General features: G+C 40.9%; 1 protein-coding gene across 1 annotated transcript; it reads left to right on the top strand.

Annotated features, from left to right (window-relative positions):
- The first annotated feature begins 261 nt into the window (after nucleotides 1–261).
- Nucleotides 262–17,643, top strand: LOC139536803 (protein NipSnap homolog 2-like). Its single transcript, XM_071337436.1, has 10 exons — nucleotides 262–736; nucleotides 13,575–13,714; nucleotides 13,875–13,920; nucleotides 14,079–14,173; nucleotides 14,485–14,555; nucleotides 14,799–14,939; nucleotides 15,022–15,053; nucleotides 15,648–15,742; nucleotides 16,947–17,030; nucleotides 17,157–17,643. The coding sequence occupies exons 1-10, from the start codon at nucleotides 645–647 to the stop codon at nucleotides 17,219–17,221; spliced, it is 861 nt and encodes a 286-aa protein (XP_071193537.1). The 5' UTR covers nucleotides 262–644; the 3' UTR covers nucleotides 17,222–17,643.
- Nucleotides 17,644–25,395: the final 7,752 nt, after the last annotated feature.

The raw sequence follows: 25,395 nt of genomic DNA, 5'->3' as shown, positions 1-25,395 counted from the left end.
TGACGGCCTAGGGACAGTGGGTTAACTGCCTTGTTCAGGGGCAGAACGACAGTTGTTTCCTTGTCAGCTCTGGGATCGGATCTAGCAACCTTTCGGTTACTGGCCCAACACGCTAACCACTAGGCTACCTGCCACCCCATTTACACAGATGGTTCAAAAGATCCAAGGACAGGACGTACTGGGTCAGCATTTGCAGTGCAGGAATGTGGTGTGAAAATCAGGAAATGTGATAGGAAAGCATCCAACAGGAAAGTGTGAGTATTGCCAGGAAACAGAGACCGTGGAGCATGAATTGCTACAGTGTGGGCAGAACCATAGGGAAAGCGAGAGTCTTAGATCTAGTATGAGGGAGAAGGGGATACAGGAAATTAGTTTAAAGAGTATATTGAGTAGAACGTTATTAGATATAGTCTCAAATATTGTGTTATATTTTTTAAGAGCAACAGGGCTGGCAGGTAGGATTTAGTTTCTCCCTGTCGCCGGACCACACTCCAGTACAGTAGGTGACGGTAATGCACCATAACGTTGGATGCCACCGACGATAAACACCACCGAAGAAGAAGAAGAAGAAGAAGAAGAAGAAGAAGACGACGAAAAACTAATCCTCTCTGGTTATAGCAAGTATTCAATCAAGCCAGGAAAAGATGGCAAACCGAGTCCTTCATAAGGTGGGCAACGGCCTAAAACAGATGAGAAACGGAGTCCAGACGAACGGACAAGTCATACTTACAATCAGGTTAGTTGGATATTTGTATGAGAAAAGTAAGTTTGAAAGTGAATATGCATTTGATCGTTAACAACTCTTTGCACTTCCCACTAAGCCAGTGCTATAGTGCTAACTTTGTTAGCTAGCCATCTAACTTTAACGGAAACTGTTTACATTTTAAGAATCAACCGGAAGCAAACGGAACGAAACAGGGAGGGACCTACCTTAATTTACCCAATAGAAACTCTCGTTTTCGTTGCAAAACGTTTTCCGTTTGGAGGAAGCAGTTTCTGTTTCAAAACGTTTTGCAACAGAATTGGCGTAATGAATATACCTGAATGACCCTGGAATGCAAAGAAAAGCCAGCTAACTAAAAGGCTAAGCTAGGAGCTTAACACTTAAAGGTTGTTCATGACTTGGTAGGACATTTCTACAAAACTATTGCAAATAACTTGCAGCGTATCGACACTTTTAAATGTGTTTTGCACAGTTTATATATAATACTTGTCCTATCTTTGCAAATCAGTGCACATGACAACTATTTGCAGAACATTTGCCCTTGGAATTGCACTGCAGGTTAGTTGGCTGCGTATTAGTACATTTGTAGGATACAAGGGAAGTTCAATTAACATCTCTTTCAAGGTCATAAACAGTGTTGGGGAACGTTACTTTTAAAAGCAACTCATTAGTTTATGTTACTGGCATTGAAAGTAACGTTAGTCGTCATTACTTTTGCGTTACCGAAAACACTCTGAAAATGCCTTGCGTGTGATGGTCTTTTTATGCCAAGTAGAGGGCGCACACTACCTTAGAATGACTTGCCTACTTAGTACCAGAGGTGTGGACTCGAGTCACATGACTTAGACTCACACGTTTGATCTCACCTTTATCCCCTCAGCCCTCAAATTAAGTGGACACTTCTGATGACGTCTCATGACATCTGAGGAGTATACACTTGCAGGGCGAGGGAGGGAGGAAGGAATTATAATACAATTTAAAAAATAAATAATTAACAAATATCAACAAGCAAAAGAGGAATAGTCACATGCAAACAAGCATAATAACAAACTATTTACATTGCCAGGAATCCTAAACAAACAAATCATATTCATTAATAATACAAGTTTTAATTACCTTTTGTTTTTAATTTTAGTTAAAGTAGTGCCATATTGTTTAAATTCATTTATAAAGTGAAAAAAGTTAGGTTTTGAATTAGACCATTTGTGAATATGAAAAGTACCTATTATTAGCAGTTGAATTAAATATACTCATCTTTATCTATGTCAGAATTTCTGAAATAAATAATTATATCAAAACTATTAAATAGTACAACCGGTCCTATTTTATTTGTAACAAAATTCTGTATGTCAATCCAAAAATTTTTACTATAAATACAGGCAAAAACAAATGCAAAATGGTCTCCTTCTCCATTCCACAGAAATCACATTTAGTCAATATTCAGCGTGAATATTTCCAAAACATGTTTCACGGGATAAATTCTATGTAACATTTGAAATTAAACTTCCTTTACCTTGTTACTGATACAATGTTTCTTAGCAATTTTCCATGTTTTCCCCCATTGTATATCACCATAGATATTTCCCCAAAATAATCTTGCTGAGGGAATTGTAGTATCACAAACAATATTCCTAGTCTGTTTATTACTACATTTATCTTTGATGTAAATATTGCCAATGAATATATTTTCATGTAAATCTGTTACTTACATCAACCACAGAGGAATTTAAGAGATACCTCCCCCTTGGAATCGCATCAAAAACAATTGCATATTATTTCGGAGTTATTGGAGTTTTAAACTTATCAAGAAATTCCCCATATGAGAGTACATATCCATCCTCATTCAGTAACTGACCAACCAAAATAATTTTATTCTCAAACCAGTTACAAAAAAGAGAATGACTTTTAAATTGCATATCTTTGTTGTTCCATAGAAGGTATCTGTGAGGGGGGAAAAAAATTATATGCTAACATCCAAGCTAAAATTGCCTGCTTATGGAATTCGGCCAATTTTACTGGGATTTTATCAACATCAAAATTACATCGAAGCAAAAATTCTATACCACCAACAGAGTCCAATAAATACTTAGGGAAGACATTCCAAATACGGTTCTGGTTCTTAATATACTTCAGAATCCAATGCATTTTGAAAGTATTATTTAGAGTATTGAAATCTAAAACCTCAAGACCTCCTTGTTCTTGGGTATTAGTGAGAACATCTTTCCGTAGATAGTGAGGCTTGTTCCTCCAAATAAAATGATAAAGAATCTTATCTAAGTCCTTTACAATTTTAGGGGGTAATTGAAGTGATAACGAGACATAAACCGATCTGGATAACCCTTCAGCTTTGGACAACAAAACCCAACTGTGTAACGTAATATCTCTCAGCAACCAGAGGTTAAATTTCTTTTGTGTTTTCTCAATAATGGGGTTAAAGTTTAATTCACTCTTAAAAAAAAAAAAGAATCCTTGCATATAAAAATTTCAAGTTAAGTAACCTTATCTTTTAATTGGGATACCATATACTTCCTATAAAACACAGTCCTTGAGTGGAAATAAGACTGACTTATTGATATACATTTTCAAACCCGAAACTAAGGAAAAGTCTTCAATACAGGAAACTGCTTTAGAAACCTCATTCCTGTCTCTTAGAAATATGGTGGTATCATCAGCCAGTTGACATAGTTTAAATTCATTGCCAAGTGCTGAAACACCTTGAACATTCCCTTTCTTGATATGAAGAGCCATCATTTGAGTAACAAATAAAAATGGACTAATTGGGCAGCCCTGCCTAATGCCACGGCCAATATTAAATCTTTGGGATGTCCCGTGAGCTAATTTTACAGAGCTAGTACAACCACTATATAAAGTTTGGACTGCTTTAAAAAAAAAAGTCACCAAACCCCCAAAAATATAATGCTTTGAACATAAACTCATGTTCTACAGTGTCAAAAGCTTTATAAAAAAATCAACAAACATAAGAAAACTATCATCAAGGATGAAGTCATCATAGTCAATCATATCTAAGATCAACCTGATATTATTACTAATGTGTAATAAAACCAGATTGTTCTTCATCAATTATATGATGCAAGCCTTGTTTCAACCTCTTAGCAAATACAAGGGCAAATCATTTCCCATCATTATTCAACAGGCTAATGGGTCTCCAGTTGTCTATATAAAGAGTATCCTTATTAGGTATGGGAATCAAAGTAAATACACCTTGCTTTAAGGAAGCCGGTAACTCCCCCTTTTCTATTGATTCTTGAAACATAGCAAGAATGAAATGAATCAATTTATCATTGAATGCTTTATAAAACTCGCTTATTAAACCATAATTTCCAGGGGACCTATTGTCCTTAAGGCTTTTAATACAGTCTTTTATCTCAATTTCAAATAACTCATCATCACAAAAATCCCTGAAATCATTATTTATCTTCTTAGCAGTGTTTGCTACATTGTCTAAGAAAAGATTCATATTGGAAGTAGACTGAGCTGATGTATACAGATTCTGATAAAACTGGGCAACATGCTGAGAGATTTCTTTTGGATTTTCATTGGGAGTATTATTAATCATTCTTTTACATATGGAAGTCTTTTTGCCTGCCCTTTTTCTAAATTAAAGAATTATTTGGTATTTTTCTCTCCCTCCATTTTCGTCTTGATCTTACAAACGCTCCCCGGGTCTTTTCCTCGTAGATACAGTCTAACTGCATTTGCAATGATGATAGCTCCAGTAATTCCTGATTAGTTAGTTCACTTTTTTTATCCATTATTCCCTTTATGATGTCATATTCTTTCTCTCTTGGCACGAGCAATTTCTTTCCCCATTGAAATAGCCAAAAGCCTTATATCAAATTTCATTAGCTCCCAGTAACTTCCAAACGTATTCATAACACAGGCACAATTCCAGTATTTATCATTAATTCCTGCTACTTCCTTCTTAAATACTTCATTCTCTAGTAAAGTCGTGTTCATTTTCCAGTAACCTTTACTATTTTTTTTGTTGACAACCCATGCATATTTATCTTTATTGAGATCCCTTTGTGGTTTGTTAAAATCGATGGTTCAATCGAGACTGTATTGTCAGCCATATCTTCAGATATCAGCCAGAAATCAATACTGGATTGTACAGATAAATCTTGGGACAGATAAAATCTCCACCCCATATTACTTTGGCCAATTGAAATTTAGACATAATTTTACTTATTTTCCTCTCAATGTCTCTAAATAAAATACAGTTACTTGACTTGTTATTGGAAGCATAACTATTTACAACAATTAATTGTATGTACAACAATTAATTGTAATAGTATAATCCATCTCCCTGATGACTCAATATATGACTCTTAAAGTTGCCTTTTAATATAGCGACACCTGCTGACCGATTTGTACCAAATATCATTCCCCCATTGACACTTCCAAAACGCAGTATCTGTGGAACAGGCATGAGTTTCTTGAATTAAATAAAAGTCGGCACCCTTACAATACAAAAATAAAGATTTCCTTTTCAAAATATTACGGATTCCCCTGGCGTTAGTCAAATGTCCATTTCTGTTTTTTCTATTATCACAGTGACTATATGAAGAATATTAAACTTGTATACGTTCACATGAATCAGGGTCTCACAAAAATAATAGTTCTTACTAGTTGCAAATAAAAACAGTCCTTTGCACCACGCAAGTGGTTGACCTAAATTTTATATATATATACACACACGCACACACAATTGCAAATAACATTGTACCGTAGATTGGTAAAATGGTTTTTACTTCCTCAGCATTGAAATCAATCGCTTTCTTCAGATTAACGATACTGATAGTGTTCTTTTTCACCAAATCCGTGATGTCATCTGCGCTCTCTTTGATTTTAGCTGTGAGGATGTTGTCCTGTAGCTGGCTCATTGATGGTTCACTTCTCAGCTTCTTTGGAAGTTGCTCCTTGGTTGGGGTATTTGGGTATGAATCGCATTCACCCCCTTTTTTACGCATTCACCCCCCTTTTTTACACTGCAAGCATATGAGTGAGTTTCAACAATGCCTCTTTTCTCCTTGGAAGTTTCAACATCCATTATCTCAGCAACAGTTTGGTCATGTCCTGATTACATGCTACTAGCTATGAAGACGTTAGCAGGCTAACTTAACTACACACGCTGACACTTTTCGATAGCTAGCTTGTTTGTTGGAAATCGTCAAATATATTTCAGTGGTTTGATTAATTACAAAATTATTCAAAATAGCTACATTGTATGGTTATTATTTTTTGTGAAAAACAAATTGCAACTGCAGCCTTAAACTAAAAACTTTGTGAGAGAACCCTAAAATTGTTCCTCAGCTAGAAATGTTACACCCTCTCATGCCGCCATCTTGAGCCCCCCCTAGGAATGATTTTTAAATGGACCACCTTGGCCGGAGAGTTGTCATTCGTTCATCCCACGATTGTTTTCAGCCACCGGTAGCTTGTGGAGGCTTTATATGCGCTACAGTCAATTATGAGTGCATGTCTACTTATATTTAATATATCATTATTAATATATACCTACTGTAAGTTAGATAATTAATTTGCTAGCTATCAAACGTTAGCCTGCCTAGCTGGGACTTCTGTGGAAGGAAAATGTTTTATTTCTACATTTTCCAAAAGATAACCAAACAAAAACATTTGTTTTTACTTACACTTGTATGTTGACTTCTCCATTTGATGTTAAGTTTTTGTGAAATTTTCTTAGCGGCTGTACAATCGTTGCAAATTGAATTATGGGTAGTTTCGGGCCCTGGAGTGAACATAATTGTACACTTGCAAAGCCGACTAAAAACGAGGGCTGAGGAGCTTACGTTGCAATCTTCCCTTGCTTGGCTAATCATTTGGACCACCCTCCAAGATGGCGGTGGGGATTCCCCCAAGGGCATAAGGCGAGGTTAAGTGGACGAGGGTGTGTCTTTTAAGTGTTTGGACCGCAGCCTGACTTGGTATAAAATAACTTGAGACTTGACTTCGACTTGGAGACTCTGGGCTCAACTTTGATTTGAGACTGATGACTTGAAAGGATCTGTCATGTTTTGTCACTCATTTTGTGGCAAAGAGTCTCCGTGGATTAGGCTACTCTCACTCAGCCACAGACAGTATCACAATTGCAAACAACTGATTGGCTCGTGAAACACACACACACGGCCCTCTGATTGGGCCAACTGTCAGCCAACACAGGTCGAGTGGGCTAGCGCAGCGAGAAGGTTTTGGCGGTTTTGCAATTTCACGAGTTTGAAATTGAATGGAACTCCCTTCCATATTGCTCAAATGAACAGCAAACCTGGTTTCAAAAAACAGATAAAGCAACACCTCACGGCACAACACCTCTCCCCTATTTGACCTAAGTTGTTAGTGTATGTTTTCATATGTAGGCTACGTGTGCCATTTTTTAATTGATGTAGTTATGTCCTTGAGCTATTCTTGTCTAATAATGTTCTGTATTATGTCATGTTTGGTGTGGACCTTGCGCAACAGCTAATGGGGATCCTAATAAAATGCCAAGTAGGGTCTGAATACTTAAGTAAATGTGTATTCTCAGTTTTGTATTTGCAAACATTCCTATTTCGATCATTCTAGAATGGAAACGCTTGTTTAGGTGCCACCTCCGGAGAATGACGCAGACTACTTGTAGATTAGTTGGTTGGTTGTTGAGCAACAAAACTGACGCGTGCACAATTTTGGGGCAAAACCGTGTTGGCTTAGATTGTTGACATGTAAAACTATATTTTGTCTCCATGTTTATTGAAATCCATGTATACATTTGCACAATGAGCACTTGTTGTCTCTGAAATACATCTTTACAGTTGTTGGTTATCTAGCTAGCAAATTTGAGCCATATTAGCATTGACATGAAATCAATCAAAACACCTCAAAACAAGACATGGTATCAAGAACCAGATAAAACGAGCTGAAACGAGCCACCTACGATTCCCCACATGGAAGCTTCTTGTACTTGTTGCTACAGTAGCTATCTGACTGTTCAGAATGAAAACAACTCCCGAATTCCGGCCCCATCAACATGTTTGTCTCATTTTCGTGACGTTGTCAGCCAACCCATCGATAGTGCTTTTAGAAAGTCTTCACACCCCTTCACTTTTTTCACATTTTGTACTTACAAAGTGGGATTAAAATGGATTTCATTGGAAAATAAAACACATATACAGTATATATATGTATTTATTGATTAGATAAGTATTCAACCCCCTGAGTCAATACACGTTAGAATCACCTTAGCGATTACAGCTGTGAGTCTTTCTGGTTAAGTCTCTAAGAACTTTGCAAACCTGGATTGTACAATATTTGCCCTTTTTTAAATTCTTTTAATTCTGCAAGCTCTGTCAATTTTGTCGTTGATCAATGCTAGACAGCCATTTTCAAGTCTTGTCATAGAATTTCACGCCAATTTAAGCCGAAACTGTAACTAGGCCACTCTGGAACATTCAATCTCATCTTGGTAAGTGACTTGTGTATATTTGGACCTTGCATTTTTAGGTTATTGTACTGCTGGAAGGTGGATTTGTCTGTTGGAAAGCAGACTGAACCAGGTTTCCCTCTAGGATTTTGCCTGTGCTTAGATCTATTCCGTTTTATTTGTATATTCCCTAGACCTCGCTAACCTCTATTTGTGTGGATTTCGACGAACCTTTTCCAAAATGCCATCTACCACTTTCCGCCATATGGTGAAACTGACTTTTTCCAGATTTGCAGCTACCCTCTTCAGAGACTACGGTGAACATTTCATCCCATGTAGGAGCTTCACCTATTTTTGCACAGTTCTGGGATAATATTGACCAGCCAAATTTCCGATGGGCAAACTGTCAGCTTATTGGGGAATATTTGTCTGAGCTGGACATCCCAGAGTAAGCATATTGAGACATTGCAGCGTATTTGGGATAGATCCCACTCTGACCTTTTTCTCTTCTACTCCTCAGCCTGGTCGTCGTGCAACTGCCTCGCCAGTGTCGCCACTCCAACTGACCCCTCCCTAGTGAAGTTCTCTCTTCCCTCCCATCTCACCCGCCCTTCCAATCCTGCCTTCCCCACCCTTCTTGGAGAATAAATGCGCAAGTTAGCTGCATCCCAGTGGAGGCACACACTGTAAGACCAGCGGTCTTTGGTGAATGGGGCTGAAATGGCTTTGGGGGATCCCATCCTGCTGACCGAGAGTCTCGCCCACCTGCTTTGAGATTCCGGCTCCTTCATCCTCTACCCTGTCTCCTGAGGATCCAGCTCGGGGTTTTCTAACACAGGCCCGTACCCCCCGGGCTCCCTCTCACATCAGGCCTCAAGGTTGTCTGAGGCTCCCCCCCCCCTTCTCGTAGGGCTTCTATTGGTGTCCTCTGTCTCCCATCGGTCCTCAAGGAGGCTCAAAAGGCTGGACGTCCACGGCCACTCACCTTCCTGCAGTCATCATCATTGGTAGCTCCAGAGACACATCTCAGTTCCTGGTGCAAAAATCCCTGTGCTACCCGGGGTCTACGGTTAAGGATATCACAGGATTTCTTCCGTCCGTCCTACATCCAAGGGCTGCTGCTGTCCTAGTGAATGTGGGATCAAATTATATCAAAAAGGGTCAATCTGAGCTAAGGAAACAGAATTTTATAGAACTGATCAACACCCTGAAAGGCTCTGAAAAGCAGCCGGACAGTCTTGAAGGAGTTCCCACATATGCTGAGAACTTGTTGGCTGCTTTTCCTTCACTCTGCGGTCCAACTCATCCCAAACCATCTCAATTGGGTTGAGGTCGGGGGATTGTGGAGGCCAGGTCATCTGATGCAGCACTCCATCACTCTCTCCTTCTTGGTCAAATAGCCCTTACGCAGCCTGGAGGTGTGTTTTGGGTCATTGTCCTGTTGAAAACAAATGATAGTCCCACTAAGCGCAAACCAGATGGAATGGCGTATCGCTGTGGTAGCCATGCTGGTTAAGTGTGCCTTGTATTTTAAATTGTGCCTTGTATTCTAAATAAATCACTGACCGTGCCACCAGCAAAGCTCCATCGCACCTTCTCCTCCATGCTTCAAGGTGGGAACCACGCATGCGGAGATAATCCGTTTTTATAAAGACACACCTATTAATTGAAATGCGTTCCAGGTGACTACCTCATGAAGCTGGTTGAGAGAATGCCAAGCGTGTGCAAAGCTTTTAAGGCAAAGGGTGGCTACTTTGAAGAATCTCAAATATAAAATATAGTTTGATTTGTTTAACACTTTTTTTGGTTACTGCATGATGACGTGTGTTATTTAATAGTGTTGATGTCTTCACTATTATTCTACAATGTAGAAAATAGTCAAATATAGAAACCCTTGAATGAGAAGGTGCATCCAAACTTTTGACTGGTACTGTATATACACACACAGTACCAGTCAAAAGTTTGGACACACCCACTCAGTCCAAAATTTTTCTTAATTTTTACTATTATTCTACTTTGCAGAAGACATCAAAGTGAAGACATCAAAGCTATGAAATAAATCACATGGAATCATGTAGTATCCAAAAAAGTGTTAAACAAATAAAAATATATGGAAAATCAGTTTTTTTCTTTTATTATGGGGTATTGTGTGTAGATTGAGGGGGAAACAATTTTAATACATTTTAATACAGGGCTGTAACGTAACAAAATGCGGAAAGTCAAGGGGTTGGAAAACTTTCTAAATGCACTGTGTCCAGTATCATCCTAAAGCTATCTAGCACTTGCATTCAATCATCAATCTGCAAGACCCATGGTCAGATGACTTAGCTCGTTGTCTTTTGTAGGGGGGTGGGGATTTAGATCATGTTAGCTGATTTAGGTGAGGGAGGGAGATTTGTGCAGCCGTCTTCATCGACTTGGCCAAGGCTTTCGACTCTGTCAATCGCCGTATTCTTATCGGCAGACTCAACAGCCTTGGTTTCTCAAATGACTGCCTCGCCTGGTTCACCAATAACTTCTCGGATCGAGTTCAGTGTGTCAAATCGGAGGGCCTGTTGTCCGGACCTCTGGCAGTCTCTATGGGGGTACCACGGTTCAGTTCTCGGGACGACTCTTTTTCTCTGTCTATATCAATGATGTCGCTCTTGCTGCGGGTGATTCCTTGATCCACCTCTACGCAGACAACACCATTCTGTATACATCTGGCCCTTCTTTGGACACTGTTAACAAACCTCCAAACGAGCTTCAATGTCACACAACACTTCTTCCGTGGCCTCTAACTGCTCTTAAACGCTAGTAAAACTAAATGCATGCTCTTCAAACGATCACTGCCCACGCCCGCCCGACTAGCATCACTACTCTGGACGGTTCTGACTTGGAATATGTGGACAACTACAAATACCTAGGTGTCTGGCTAGACTGGAAACTCTCCTTCCTGACTCATATTAAGTATCTCCAATCCAAAATGTAATCTAGAATCAGCTTCCTATTTCGCAGCAAAGCCTCCTTCAATCACGCTGCCAAACATACCCTCGTAAAACTGACCATCCTACCGATCCTCGACTTCGGCGATGTCATTTACAAAGTAGCCTCCAACACTTTACTCAGCTAAATGGATGCAGTCTATCGCAGTGCCCACCGTTTTGTCACCAAAGCCCCATATACCACCCACTACTGCGACTTATATGCACTTGTTGGCTGGCCCTCGCTTACATATTCGTCGCCAGACCCACTGGCTCCAGGTCATCTATAAGTCTTTGGTAGGTAAAGCCCCGCCTTATCTCAGCTCACTGGTCACCATAACACCCACCCGTAGCACGCGCTCCAGCAGGTATATCTCACTGGTCATCCCCAAAGCCAACACCCCCTTTGGCCGCCTTTCCTTCCAGTTCTCTGCTGCCAATGACTGGAACGAATTGCAAAAATCGCTGAAGTTTGAGACATATCTCCCTCACTAACTTTAAGCACCAGCTATCTGAGCAGCTTACCGACCGCTGCAGCTGTACACATCCCATCCAATCTACCTACCTCATTCATCCCCATATTGTTTTTATTTACTTTTTTTTGCTCTTTTGCACAACAGTATTTCTACTTGCACATCTATCACTCCAGTGTTAATTTGCTAAATTGTAATTACTTCGCTACTACGGTCTATTTATTGCCTTACCTCCTTGCTCCATTTGCACACACAGTATATAGATTTTTCTATTGTATTATTGACTGTACTTTTGTTTATCCCATGTGTAACTCCGTGTTGTTTGTGTCGCACTGCTTTGCTTTATCTTGGCCAGGTCTCAGTTGTAAATGAGAACTTGTTCTCAACTGGCCTACCTGGTCAAATAAAATATTTCATCAATCCCTCAGGGGCCAGATTGTTTCACAGTTCATTGTGTGCAACATTCTGGCCCCTGTTTGTCAGACTGATGGATAATCAGACAGGATAGAGGAAATAAGTTCATAGATGACCAGCAGAGAGAGATTTGAACCGTAAAGGCTATGTATGATACACACACACACACTGCAAGACCCATGTTCAGGTGACTTAGCTGGTTGTCTTTTGTAGGGGGGGGTGGGGATTTAGATAATGTTAGCCGATTAGGGGAGGAGGGAGATTTCAGTCACTAAGCCTCTCGTGACAGTCTGAACATAAGTTAGACCACTAATTATTTTCCGATTGTTTTCTTTTATTCAGGTAGCAGCTTGACAGTGCAGCAAGGTGTGCAGATAAGATCTTTAATGTAACGTCAACAAACTCCTTGGCTCTCTTGCCCCACCAAGACGGTAGCTGAACCTGTGTGTCTCGTGCGCCTTGGCTTTTTTTGGTTTATTTTTGCTTTTTGTCAATTATTTCAAATACTCCAGTAATTGTTTTATATCGACAACATGTTACCTGGCCATAGAGGATATCTTCTATCTTTTCGCTTATCGGAGAAAGCAAACCTCAATCGTTCCGGTGCCAATGCTGAAAGCTCCTCCACCACGCACCTGTCTGGTTGAAAGCCTCCCCTCTTACCCGGGCCTGCTTCCCACCTGTTTGGTACAGGTATCCCTGCCACTTACCTCTTACTCCCCCGAGTTTCGCTCACCTCCAGCACACATTTCATGCACACACCGTGGTCTCTGATCCTAATTTTACCTTTAGCCTGTGGACATGTGGACTTTTACACAGGAACTTGTATGAATTTGTATTAATTGGCTGTATTGTTATTTTATTGTAGATTATTTATTGTAGCTTAGGCCTATCTGTTATTAGTGCAACCTCATAGGCCTAATATTTTAGACTGGAGTCTTAAACGTAATTTCTTTTATTTTTCTCACAACACACGATAACATACGCACTATACACACATCTACACATGGATTCTGTCTTATAGATATGTGGTAGTAGGCCTGAGGGCCCCTATTTGTTGTGAATGTAATGTAAAAAAATTTTTTTTTTAAAAGTGTCACTACCTTAATTTTGCTGGAACCGAGGAAGAGTAGCTGCTTCCAAGCTAATGGGGATCCATAATACACATACCTTGGAAGGAAATTCCATAGAGCAAGTCAAAACTTACAACTGTTTGGGTGGATGAGAAGCCGAGCTTCACTAATCATGTTGAGAACCTGGTAAAGAAACTCAAATTGAGAATAGGTTTATTACCAGCCAATAACTTTATTACGAACCCAAACTGTCTGACACATTACTGTGATCTCTAGTGCTTTTGGCTGGTCTTTGTTGACTCTGCTTATCCTTAATTAAACATTGGTATACTATGAGTGTGTGTGTGTATATATGGCTATTTTGGGAAAACTGCTGCGGTCTTATTTGGGCATTCTTGAAAAATAATTTATCTCAATGAGACCATCCTGGATAAGTAAAGGTTAAATAAAAATAAATGATGGTGTCCTAATGCTGTCTCACGTCTTGTCCAGGAGTCTATCAGCGTCCACCAATAGGAACCGCGAGGACAGCTGGTTCAAGTCTCTGTTCGTCAGGAAGGTCGACCCCAGAAAGGATGCCCACTCTCAACTACTGGCTAAGAAGGAAGACACCAACCTCTACAAAATACAGTGTAGGTTCTCACACACACACACTCAAGGGTTTGGTCGTGACGCCTGTGCGTCTACATTACAATGGCCTCATTGTGTTTTTTTAACGTGGGTTAAAAGGTGTCAGACTTTTTCCTCAGGCCACTGTTATATGCTGGATTACCTCTTTCTCTTCTCTTACAGTTCACAATGTCAAGCCCGAGTGCCTTGATGCTTACAACAAACTTTGGTAAGGTACACCTACCTCCAATCAAACACTCGGAACAGCAGCATTGTTCGACAATGGAGAGTCTAAATGCTTTCGAAGATGTGTGTAAAAAGATTAGTACAGCGTCACCAAGATTCTGAATGATTATTTAATTTTTGTTTTGTTATGCGTGTCCTCAGTGAGGAGGTTCTGCCCTCCATCAACGCTGACTCTCATTACCCCTGTGAGCTGATTGGCACCTGGAACACATGGTATGGAGAGCAGGACCAGGCAGGTAAGGACACACTCATATACATGCACGCACACACACACACACACTCTCACCTGGTAGCCTAGTGGTTAGCGCGTTGGGCCAGTAACCGAAAGGTTGCTGGATCGAATCCCTGAGCTGACAAGGTAAAAATCTGTCATTCTGTTCCTGAGCAAGGCAGTTAACCCACTGTTCCCCAGGCGCCTAAGATGTGGATGTCGATTTAAGGCAGCTTCCGCACCTCTCCGATTCAGAGGGGTTGGATTAAATGCGGAACACACATTTCAGCTGAAGGCATTCAGTTGTACAGCTGACTAGGTATCTCTGTGTTGTAGTTCACCTGTGGCGATATCAGGGAGGCTACCCAGCCCTGACAGAGGTCATGAACAAACTCCGGCAGAATAAGGTTAGTAGGAAAGTCGGCTCAGAAATGTTGCTATATAAGGTTTCTATAATGAAAAGTAAGAAATTCCTGCACCGTACTTACAATACTGTAGTCTACTTATTACTCTGAAAGAAGCATTCTGCAGGAATTTCATCTTTTGAATCATGTTCGGGATGCATTACAACAAACCTGCATATGCCTCCTACTGAATTTGGGAGTGCATTTCCTTTCCAGTTCTTGAACCATTACTTGTGGCTTTTGTAGGAGTTCATGGAGTACAGGAATGAGCGGGGGAAGATGTTGCTGTCTCGTCGTAACCAGCTGCTCCTGGAGTTCAGCTTCTGGAACGAGCCCGCCCCCCGCCCAGGGCCCAACATCTATGAGCTTCGCTCATACCAACTCAGGGTTAGACTCGCTCTCTCTCTCGCTCTCTCTTTATCTCTCTCTCTCACTCTATATGATGTCTAATCCTCCTCTCTTCTTTCAGCCTGGAACTATGATTGAGTGGGGAAACTACTGGTAAGGCAGTTTTCCCTCTTATTTTTCTGTAGGATTTGCATAAATATCCTCCTTTTTTAATTTGTCACTTTTCTTAGACACTGATCGAGACAACGTCACTTGGTTCCTTCCGTCATGTAGTTGATACACCTGTACGGTACCTCTGATCTGCACTTCCGTTGCATGACGTCCTGAGCATGACTGAAAATGGACGAAGGGTTGTTACGTGAAATGCAATTATTCGATATGGCGGCTATCAGTAGAATATGGCTGCTGTAATTTGTCAATTCAAACCACTGTTTGGCAGAATTGAAATGACAGAACAACAAGGTCAAATCCTTATACATGGGGGACTGAACAGCGATGCAGGAAATAGGATGATTGGAACATTGCATTGATTAAAACATAATCAATAACTCAATGGTGAAATTGTTGATTTTTTTACGTAAAAAAAAAATCTGTCTGAAGCAAGATAGTGTGTTCAGCAGAAGGTATCTGTATTCTCTGTGCGCTGTTGTAGTTATAAAGCACAGGATGAACAACTGCTGTCATAAGGCTGCTTGATTGGCTGCTGTGTGTCATGTGACATCAGCGTGTGTTCCGTGTCTACTGCAGGGCTCGGGCCATAGAGTTCCGTCAGCAGAACAGTGAGGCTGTGGGAGGGTTCTTCTCGCAGATCGGCAGCCTCTACATGGTACATCACCTCTGGGGTAAGACGAGACAACCACAAGGATCAAATCAAATTTTATTGGTCACATAAAATAAACTTTTCAAAGTTCTTGACATTTTCCATATTGACTGACCATGTCTTAAAATAATGATGGACTGTAGTTTCTCTTTGCTTATTTGAGCTGTTCTTGCCAAAATATGGACTTGGTCTTTTACCAAATAGGGCAATCTTCTGAAATCAGATTGTATTGATCATAAACACGTGTTTAGCAGATGTTATTGCGGGTGTAGTGAAATGCTTGTGTTTCTAGCAATAATATCTAACAAGTAATATATAACAATTACACAACAATACACACACATCTAAGTAAAGGAATGGAATATATAAATATATGGACGAGCAATGTCTAAGATATAGTAGAATAGAGTAATGCAAGATATGTAAACATTATTAAAGTGACTAGTGTTCCATTTATTATAGTGGCTAATTATTTCAGGATAGTGTATATAGCCTCTCTGTGCTAGAGATGGCTATTTAACAGTCTGATGGCCTTGAGATGACCCCTCTCTATCACCTCTCTACAGTTTATTTAGTGAGTTGCTTGAAGTACTTGCATTTGTCACTCTGAAATTTAAGTATGGGAATATCTTGAAAATAAGACGTATTCTCAAGTTGGTACTTCAAAAGTACTTGAATTAAAATGAGAGGAACATTTTAGAAAAATGTATTGGTCTTGCTAATTAATTTCCAGGCCGTTCACGTGCCGTTTTCCTCACATAAAAGGAACTTAAGTCTTTGACTTGCCACTGTCAGTACGAACCCTGATTTTAGGGCAGTGTTTCTTAATCCTGGGGACGCAAAGGGGTGCACTTTTTATATCTTTTGCCTTAGTTTTTTTTGCCATACCTTATTCAAATAATCAATTTATCATCAATACTTTAATAAGTGGAATCGGGTGTGTAGTACTAGGGCAAAAACTATAATGTCCACCCCTTTGGGTCCCCAGTACCAGAATTAACTAACACTGGGTGACATGGAAATGTACCTGGGACACATTTTGTACCAACTGAATTATTATAGTTTCACTCTGGTGTTTTGAATTTGCTGTATTTTGTTGAGTTGTACATACACTGTACGTACTCAACAAAATACAGTATCAAAAAAATAATGAGTCAACTATACAGCATGGACATTTTTTTCAGTGACTTTGATATGAATCCTTTCTGTGTATTGTCTGTTTCTAGCCTACAAAGACCTCCAGTCGAGAGAAGACACCAGGAACGCAGCTTGGCAACATGAAGGCTGGGATGAGGTTGTCTATTACACAGGTCAGTTGGCTCTTTTTCTGTGCGTCTCACTCGCCCTCTGTCCATCCTTCGAGCGAAATGTATATGAAGCGCTGAAAAGTGTAGTAATATGTTGAAGTGACCCTCTTCGTTCCACTCCTCTGTCAGTTCCGCTGATCCAGCACATGGAGTCCAGAATAATGATTCCCATGAAGACCTCCCCTCTGAAGTAACCCCTGCCAGCACCCAGGGGAGATCCCGACTACCAAGCCCACCACCACACTGATATGTAGACGACGTAACTGACCAACAGTGTGCTCTCACTGTACTTCCAGGAGTTTCGGCAATGACACCAACATGCTTGACACTCCTGCTTTCACTTTGCTATCTTTGTTGTTGTCGTCTTTCCTGTTGTCGGCATCAAATGTCTTATTTCGGTTCAAATGACACGCGTGCAGAATGTAGATAGTAGGACTCTAACCAGACTTGGAGGTTTTATTATCATTAATTGTAAATGACTAGTTGGACTGTGACTCTCCCATACTGCTAGACAGGGGGACGGGATAGGAACGGTTTCTCAATGTATCACATGTGAAATCCAGTGCTTTATTAAGAGTAGTTGTACATATTGAATTAAACTTCTGATGAAAGATAAGTCTGTCTCTCAAAACTCTTTGCGACGCAGATCTTCATTCAAATGGGAGAGGAATAAAGCTGTGGTCTCGGTAAATGACTTAGCGAAACAGACCTTAAACCAGGGCTCTCCAACCCTGTTCATGGAGAGCTGAAGTCCTGTAGGTTTCTAGCGCACCTGATTTTAATAATTAGCTGGTTGATAAGCTGAAAGCGGGTTAGTTACAACTTGGGTTGGAGTGAAAATTTACAGGACAGGGTTGGAGAGCCCTGCCTTAAACCATAATATGAATTAATTTAAGTATTAGAAAAGGAGAAATATAACCTTCATTTTGACAGGAAAGTCATAGTGAGGCTTGGGTCTCTTACAGATGAGTCCTGCATAAATACATCAAACATGTACAATTACGAGAAACAGACATTTAACATAAGTCTCCCTCCGATCATTACTGTGAACTGACCAAAGGGGTACAGAACCTGTGATTTCAGAGTTGTGTAAGTAGTTCCACATAAAGGGGGCAAAAAAAACTAAAAGCAGCTTGACCCAACTATGTGGAGACCGATGAGACCTCCAGTGTTATCCAAGCATGAGACCGGGTTGGGCAATTTCTAAGTCTAAATTGAATTAATGATAATAGATACAGGAGTGCTTTGTAGATGAACACAAGAAAATACTGCTCTCTTACATACAAAGAGGTCCAGTCCACTCTAAAAGAGTTCTGTAACCATCACAAGTAGTAAACCTAAGGGCACAATGGAAAATGGCACTTATAATATCCCCATAATCTAAAATAGACAAGTGGCATGAACAATTTCCTTACTATTAATGGAAGTCAGACATGCTTTGCTTCTTAAAAAATATATATCTTATTTCTGCACCAGCTCGGTGACATGTTTTTTTTAAATTACAGCTTGTTATCAAGACAAATGCCAAGATATTTGTAGGACGTGTCGTGTCTCTGACATCTTTAATGTGATGACAAGCTATTTTATCAAATTGACTACCTAACGTTTGATTACATGATTGAAATAAACCATGCAACAATTAACTCATTAATAACCTGGGGCACCACGGAAGCATTAGTTTATATAGAGATGCTATCTCCTGAATCCATTCTTAAAGATCTGAAGATCTTTTATATCAATAGCAGTCAATCATTAATTTATCTTTATCTTCTATCAGTCTCATCTGAACGTTGTAAAATTCTTGGATATCTGCACGAACCCAGCCTTTACTATGAATCATCCATACACAAATTGGCTCAATTATTGATTTTCTAACTAATTAAACAATACATAACATTGAGCTGGTGGTGTGATGCTCTGGTTTGCCCAGTCGAGGCCGCCATTGTCCTTTGTAGAATTTTCTGGGTCGTCGTCGAGTGAGATGTGGTTTTCTGTGTCAGTCAATGTTCTTACTAGATTTGCTACCTTTCCAGCTGCAGTCTGTTAAGCTGTAAACTTCTTGAGTGTTCAATAGTTCAGAGTTCATACCATTTCACGTATGGCGCAAGCTCTCAAGTTTTCTGGCCTATAGAGTTGAAATTAGACTTGGCACTTTTTAAACGTGAGGACTTTGGAACTGAGGTGGCTTTTCGTCAACGAGGCTTTTCAGTGGAAAAGGTGTTGGTTCATCATTTCCAACCAATGTCTATTCACTTGGGCGTGGCTACTGACTTAGTTAAACTTTACATGGAAGGCCAATTCTCTCATTTTAAAGGTTAACATCACATTACATCATTTTGCAAATATCTTTACTCATTAATTTTTATACAAGAATTAGATGCAAGTGTAACAGTTTAGCTTCCGTCCCTCTCCTCGCCCCTACCTGGGCTCGAACCAGCCACCCTCAAAGCATCGTTACCCATCGCTCCACAAAAGCCGCGGCCCTTGCAGAGCAAGGGGAACAACTACTTCAGGTTTCAGAGCGAGTGACGTCACCGATTGAAACGCTATTAGTGCACACCACCGCTAACTAGCTAGCCATTTCACATTGGTTACACAAGCCTCATAACTGACGAACCTCTATAAACAGAGTTAGGGTAATGTGGCTGTATTGTCTTTCATGAGGTCACAAACATGAAACAAAACTGACCGAGTCGTAGCTGGCTTCTCCACAGACCGTTTGAGCAATATTCCTATTTTGGAGAAAGTGTAATTCACAAATTCTGGGATGTAGTAGAATTTGGCGGGAGAGTTCTTTTGTGACCCTCTCTCTCCCATACTGCATGGTCAGGGAGACAAGAGTCTCTGCAAGGAATTTACGACGTGGTTGTAAAGTCGTAAAACTAAAACCCTAAACAGCAAGCAATGCAGGTGTAGAAGCACGGAGGATAGGAAAAACTCCCTAGAAAGGCCAGAACCTAGGAAGAAACCTAGAGAGGAACCACCAGGCTATGAGGGGTGGCCAGTCCTCTTCTGGCTGTGCCAGGTGGAGATTATAACAGAACATGGCCAAAATGTTCATAGATGACCAGCAGGGTCAAATAATAATAATCACAGTGGTTGGCGAGGGTGCAACAGGTCAGCACCTCAGGATTAAATGTCAGTTGGCTTTTTATAGCCGATCATTCAGAGTATCTCTACCGCTCCTGCTGTCTCTAGAGAGTTGAAAACAGCAGGTCTGGGACAGGTAGCACGTCCGGTGAACAGGTCACGGTTCCATAGCCGCAGGCAGAACAGTTTAAATTGGAGCAGCAGCACGGCCAGGTGGACTGGGGACAGCAAGGAGTCATCAGGCCAGGTAGTCCTGAGGCATGGTCCTAGGGCTCAGGTCCTCAGAGAGAGAAAGAATCCAATGGTGATCTCTGCAGTGCTTAAACTGACTTCAAATGTGAAAAGGCCAACCAATGGAGAAATGGAATATAACACTATCTGCATACAATTTAATTTATATATATTTTTTACAGCATTATCAATGTTATTTATTTAGATTGTAAACAGTAGTGGGCCAAGTATCTAACCTTGCGGCACCCCTTTATTTAACTCAGATTTGACACCGTCTACCTTGAGTTCTGTCATTGAAATAATTATGAAACCGTCGGCAATAATCAGTACTCAACCCTATCGAGGACAGCTTATTCAACAGAATGACAGTCTACAGTACAGTATCAAAAGCTTTTGACAAGTCTACAAACATGGCAGCACAATTATTTCTATAATCTAAGGCATTTGCAATATTATTTACAACAAGCATGGTAGCTGTAGTGGTGCTATGTTTAGGTCTGAATCCGGATTGATTAACATTAAGAATACCATTTACAGAGAGAAAATAATGTAGCGTACCACACAAATTAAGTTGATTTATTTACTAACAAGCTAAATGATAACATAAGATTCACATACACAAAACAGTCTAAGTTATTGGTTAGAACTTAATACAATGTCAACAGGTCCCTAGCGGACCAACACAATATGACACGTGTTACACAAGATGGAGATTTAAAGAAAGAGAGAAAAGCACACTTGGATACATTTGTAAACTATGCTTAGGCTGCAGCGCGCGGTCAACCTATGAAAATTATTAACTCACATGTTTTATACCCCAGGGTAGAAAGGGGTGTTCCTGTCTTTATAACACGCTCTCTGGGTTCCCTGGGGCATAGCTAGTTACAAGGCAAGGTATCAGAACTTACTATGATCTCGATTAGACAACTAGAAACACAGTTCATCATTACAAAAACATTCTCTTTGATCTGGATATTTTCTACACAACACACAGTATGTAAACATCATGTACATATTATGAAAACTCTTTTAAAAGTTACAATGTTTTCATTATAACGTTGTCATTGAACTTTTAATGACATCACAAAATCGACATTCATTTTCATATTCCATCTATCATTGTTACCCCCATTTTGGCTGATGAAATATGTCCCAAATGTCCCAAAGTCCATTTATTGCATGTTACAGGCCCACACAGACATTCCAGTCCCAAACACGAAAGGAAAAAGTATTTGTCTGCTGCCTTGAGATTTACAATGGGTGTGAGGTGTCATAAAAAAACATAAATCCCTCTATACCTCTCCTCTGCGGGAGGGAGAGATATCTCTGTAGAACCGTGATCCACTGGAACCTGATGCTCACAGGCCAGTCATGACACATATTTTAGATTTTAGATTCTTCAAAGCAGCCACCCTTTGCCTTGATGACAGCTTTGCACACTCTTACCATTCTCTCAACAAGCTTCACCTGGAATGCTTTTCCAACAGTCTTGGAGTTCCCACACATGCTGAGCACTTGTTGGCTGCTTTTCCTTCACGCTGCGGTCCAACTCATCCCAAACGATCTCAATTGGGTTGAGGTCGGGTGATTGTGGAAGACAGGTAATCTGATGCAGCACTCCATCACTCTCTTTCTTGCTAAAATAGCCCTTACACAGCCTGGAGGTGTGTAAGGGCAAACCAGATGGGATGGCGTATCGCTGCAGAATGCTGTGATAGCTATGCTGGTTAAGTGTGCCTTGAATTCTAAATAAATCACTGACAGTGTCACCAGCAAAGCACCGTCACACCTCCTCCTCCATGCTTCAAGGTGGGAACCAGACATTCGGAGATCATCCATTCACCTACTCTGCGTTTCACAAAGACACGGCGGTTGGAACCAAAAATCTCAAATTTGGACTCATCAGACCAAAGGAAAGATTTCCACCGGTCTAATGTCAATTGCCCAAGCAAGTCTCTTCTTCTTATTAGTGTCCTTTAGTAGTGGTTCCTTTACAACAACTCAACCACAAAGGCCTGATTCATGCAGTCTCCTCTGAACAGTTGATGTTGTGTCTGTTACTTGAACTGCGAAGCATTTATTTGGGCTGCAATTTCTGAGGCTGGTAACTAATGAACTTCTCCTCTGCAGCAGAGGTAACTCTGGGTCTTCCTTTCCTGTGGCAGTCCTCATGAGAGCCAGTTTCATCATAGCGCTTGATGGTTTTTGAGACTGCAATTGAAGAAACTTTCAAAGTTCTTGCAATTTTCCATATTGACTGACCTTCTTGTCTTAAAGTAACGATGAACTGTTGTTTCTCTTTGCTTATTTTGAGCTGTTCTCTCCATAATATGGGCTTGGTCTTTTACCAAATAGGGCTATATTCTGTATACCACCCCTACCTTGTCACAACACAACTGATTGGCTCAAACACATTAAGGAAAGAAATTCCATAACTTAACAAGGCACACCTGTTAATTGAAATCCATTCCAGGTGACTACCTCATGAAGCTGGTTGCGAGAATGCCAAGAGTGTGCAAAGCTGTCATCAAGGCAAAAGGTGGCTACTTTGAAGAATCTCAAATCTATTTTCATTTGTGGTTACTACATGATTCCATATGTATTATTTCATAGTTTTAATGTCTTCACTATTATTCTACAATGTAGAAAATTTTAAAAATTATTTTAAAAAACCTTCCAACTAACAATGCACTCATTAAAAACCCACTACTGAAATTCCACTACTTTGGCCCTATCTGCTCCTGCACCATGCCAATGACCTAAGAGAACGGGACACCACCACTCAACACACCCTGTAACTCTGAAGTCAGATCTCGTATATCCAAATACTTCTCTGCAGCTGCCGCCACCACATCTATTTTCTGTGATTTACGCTCCATTTCTGACGTAGTTTATAACCATTGCTATGAACGCTAAGAATCCAATCCTACTGAAGCATATATCACTCGTTGGCCTATCCCTCTGTGCTGGCACAGATCTACTACTCACAGGGATCATCCTCCAGATCTCTCACCCTTGACCGATACATCTCTACTTTCTTCAATGCCTCAGCATACGACACCTTCTGCCTCTGCCTCTGGCCACCTCAACCTGACTCTCTCACACCGGACACCTCCGATCCCCAGCAACACGAGCACCCCCTACAGTTGAAACACAATTCTATCCACCGAAACTACACAATACTCTGTCCCATGCCTTCCGGCACACTTCCCACATCTTGGCATCTCCCTCCTCCACACTTCTGTAACATGACCATAAAAGTTGCACCTGAAACAACAGTGGATTCGGTACAAAAGCTCAAACAGGATACCTGATATATCCTACCATGACTGTCAGGTAAAATCTCTGACTGACAGTAACTCCTCTGTTTCATCACGCTCACCACCGGGTCTGCGCCACACCAAAAGGCAGGCGTCACAAACACCAGGAATCTTCAACTTCAATTGCTCCACCTCCACACGTATTGCTACCGCAGATATCATTCCTTTCAATGATGCCCTATTCCTAAGCGTAAAGCAAGAAACAGATCTTGACACAAGTTGGAGCGCCCGCTCCCTCTGGACAGAAGAAACACAAACAAATATCACAAGTCCACAAGAAACACTGATTCAAGTGAACCCAACTCCTTCCCCACCCATCCTGAAACCACAAATGGATCCACCAAAAGGCAAGGATCCACTTTCTCCCAAAAGTTCACTCGTACTGGACCAGATTATTTATTTTATCATGTCCATCGATGCCAGGCTAAGGCTCCGAGCTCTTCACCACTCCTTCCACCTTACTTAACTCGCCCTTATTCACTTCCATTTCACCTCCAGAACTTGGTCTGGCGCACGGCTCACTGTTTGCACTTGACATCAATCTCTTCAACACCCCATCGCCATCTCCACCCTCTGCTTTCCTCATTCTCTTCAACTTCTTCTTCCACCCCCATTCTTCCACAGAAACCCACCTTTCTGTGTCCCTGCCCCAACAGTCCTCTTCTGTCACCATCTTCGAATTTTCAGATCTCTTGCAATTATGTCAGCCAACGAACTCATCCACATTATGCAACGTCACGTAATGCCGGACATTTCACATATCAATGGTAGCGTCTTATAATCGTAGCTAACTCATTTAAATATGTAACACCTTAAAACCGTCATCACATGTGTGCATCATACGGCTTTATTTACAAAAACGTTAGTTAGCTCAAGCAGAACATGGCAGAACGATACTGGTAATTATACGGGTGGGTCTAATGCTGGACGCTGATTGGTTAAAACCGCATTCCAGCCGGTGTCTATTCCGTTGAAATGCCTATTTCCTCTGTTACTATTTCACATTCCATCTCCTTTCTTCTTTCCACTATCATCAAGCTGTAATGATAGACATTTTTAGAAAATTCAACATCTACCCTGTCTGCACATCCTGTCTCCACTGGCTTCCAGTTGAAGCTCGCATCCGCTACAAGACCATGGTGCTTGCCTACGGAGCTGTGAGGGGAACGGCACCCCCGTACCTTCAGGCTCTGATCAGGCCCTACACCCAAACAAGGGCACTGCGTTCATCCACCTCTGGCCTGCTCGCCTCCCTACCTCTGAGGAAGTACAGTTCCCGCTCAGCCCAGTCAAAACTGTTCGCTGCTCTGGCACCCCAATGGTGGAACAAACTCCCTCACGACGCCAGGTCAGCGGAGTCAATCACCACCTTCCGGAGACACCTGAAACCCCACCTCTTTAAGGAATACCTAGGATAGGATAAAGTAATCCTTCTAACCCCCCCCCCCCTTAAAAGAGTTAGATGCACTATTGTAAAGTGGTTGTTCCACTGGATATCATAAGGTGAATGCACCAATTTGTAAGTCGCTCTGGATAAGAGCGTCTGCTAAATGACTTAAATGTAATGTAAATGTAAATCTTCCCAGGCAACCACCGCAGCGGGAATGCTGTGATACAAAATCAGCTTTCCGAAGGCAAAAGGGGGATATGCTGTGAAGTCTGTAAAGACAGAGTTATTCATTTAAAATAGAATTCCAGGCACATACTTTCCAAAAAAGAACATAGAA

Source organism: Salvelinus alpinus, chromosome 13 (genome assembly GCF_045679555.1).
Source record: "Salvelinus alpinus chromosome 13, SLU_Salpinus.1, whole genome shotgun sequence".
NCBI classification, from domain to species: Eukaryota; Metazoa; Chordata; class Actinopteri; order Salmoniformes; family Salmonidae; genus Salvelinus; species Salvelinus alpinus.
The sequence above is the reverse complement of the archived record's forward strand: the minus strand, read 5'-3'. Positions and strand labels throughout refer to the sequence as shown.

Coding starts and splice junctions, on each gene's coding strand:
- LOC139536803 (XM_071337436.1), top strand. CDS start 645: ATGGCAAACCGAGTCCTTCATAAGGTGGGCAACGGCCTAAAACAGATG. Junction 15,054..15,647: donor ATTGAGTGGGGAAACTACTG/GTAAGGCAGTTT, acceptor TGTCTACTGCAG/GGCTCGGGCCATAGAGTTCC. Junction 15,743..16,946: donor CATGGTACATCACCTCTGGG/GTAAGACGAGAC, acceptor GTCTGTTTCTAG/CCTACAAAGACCTCCAGTCG.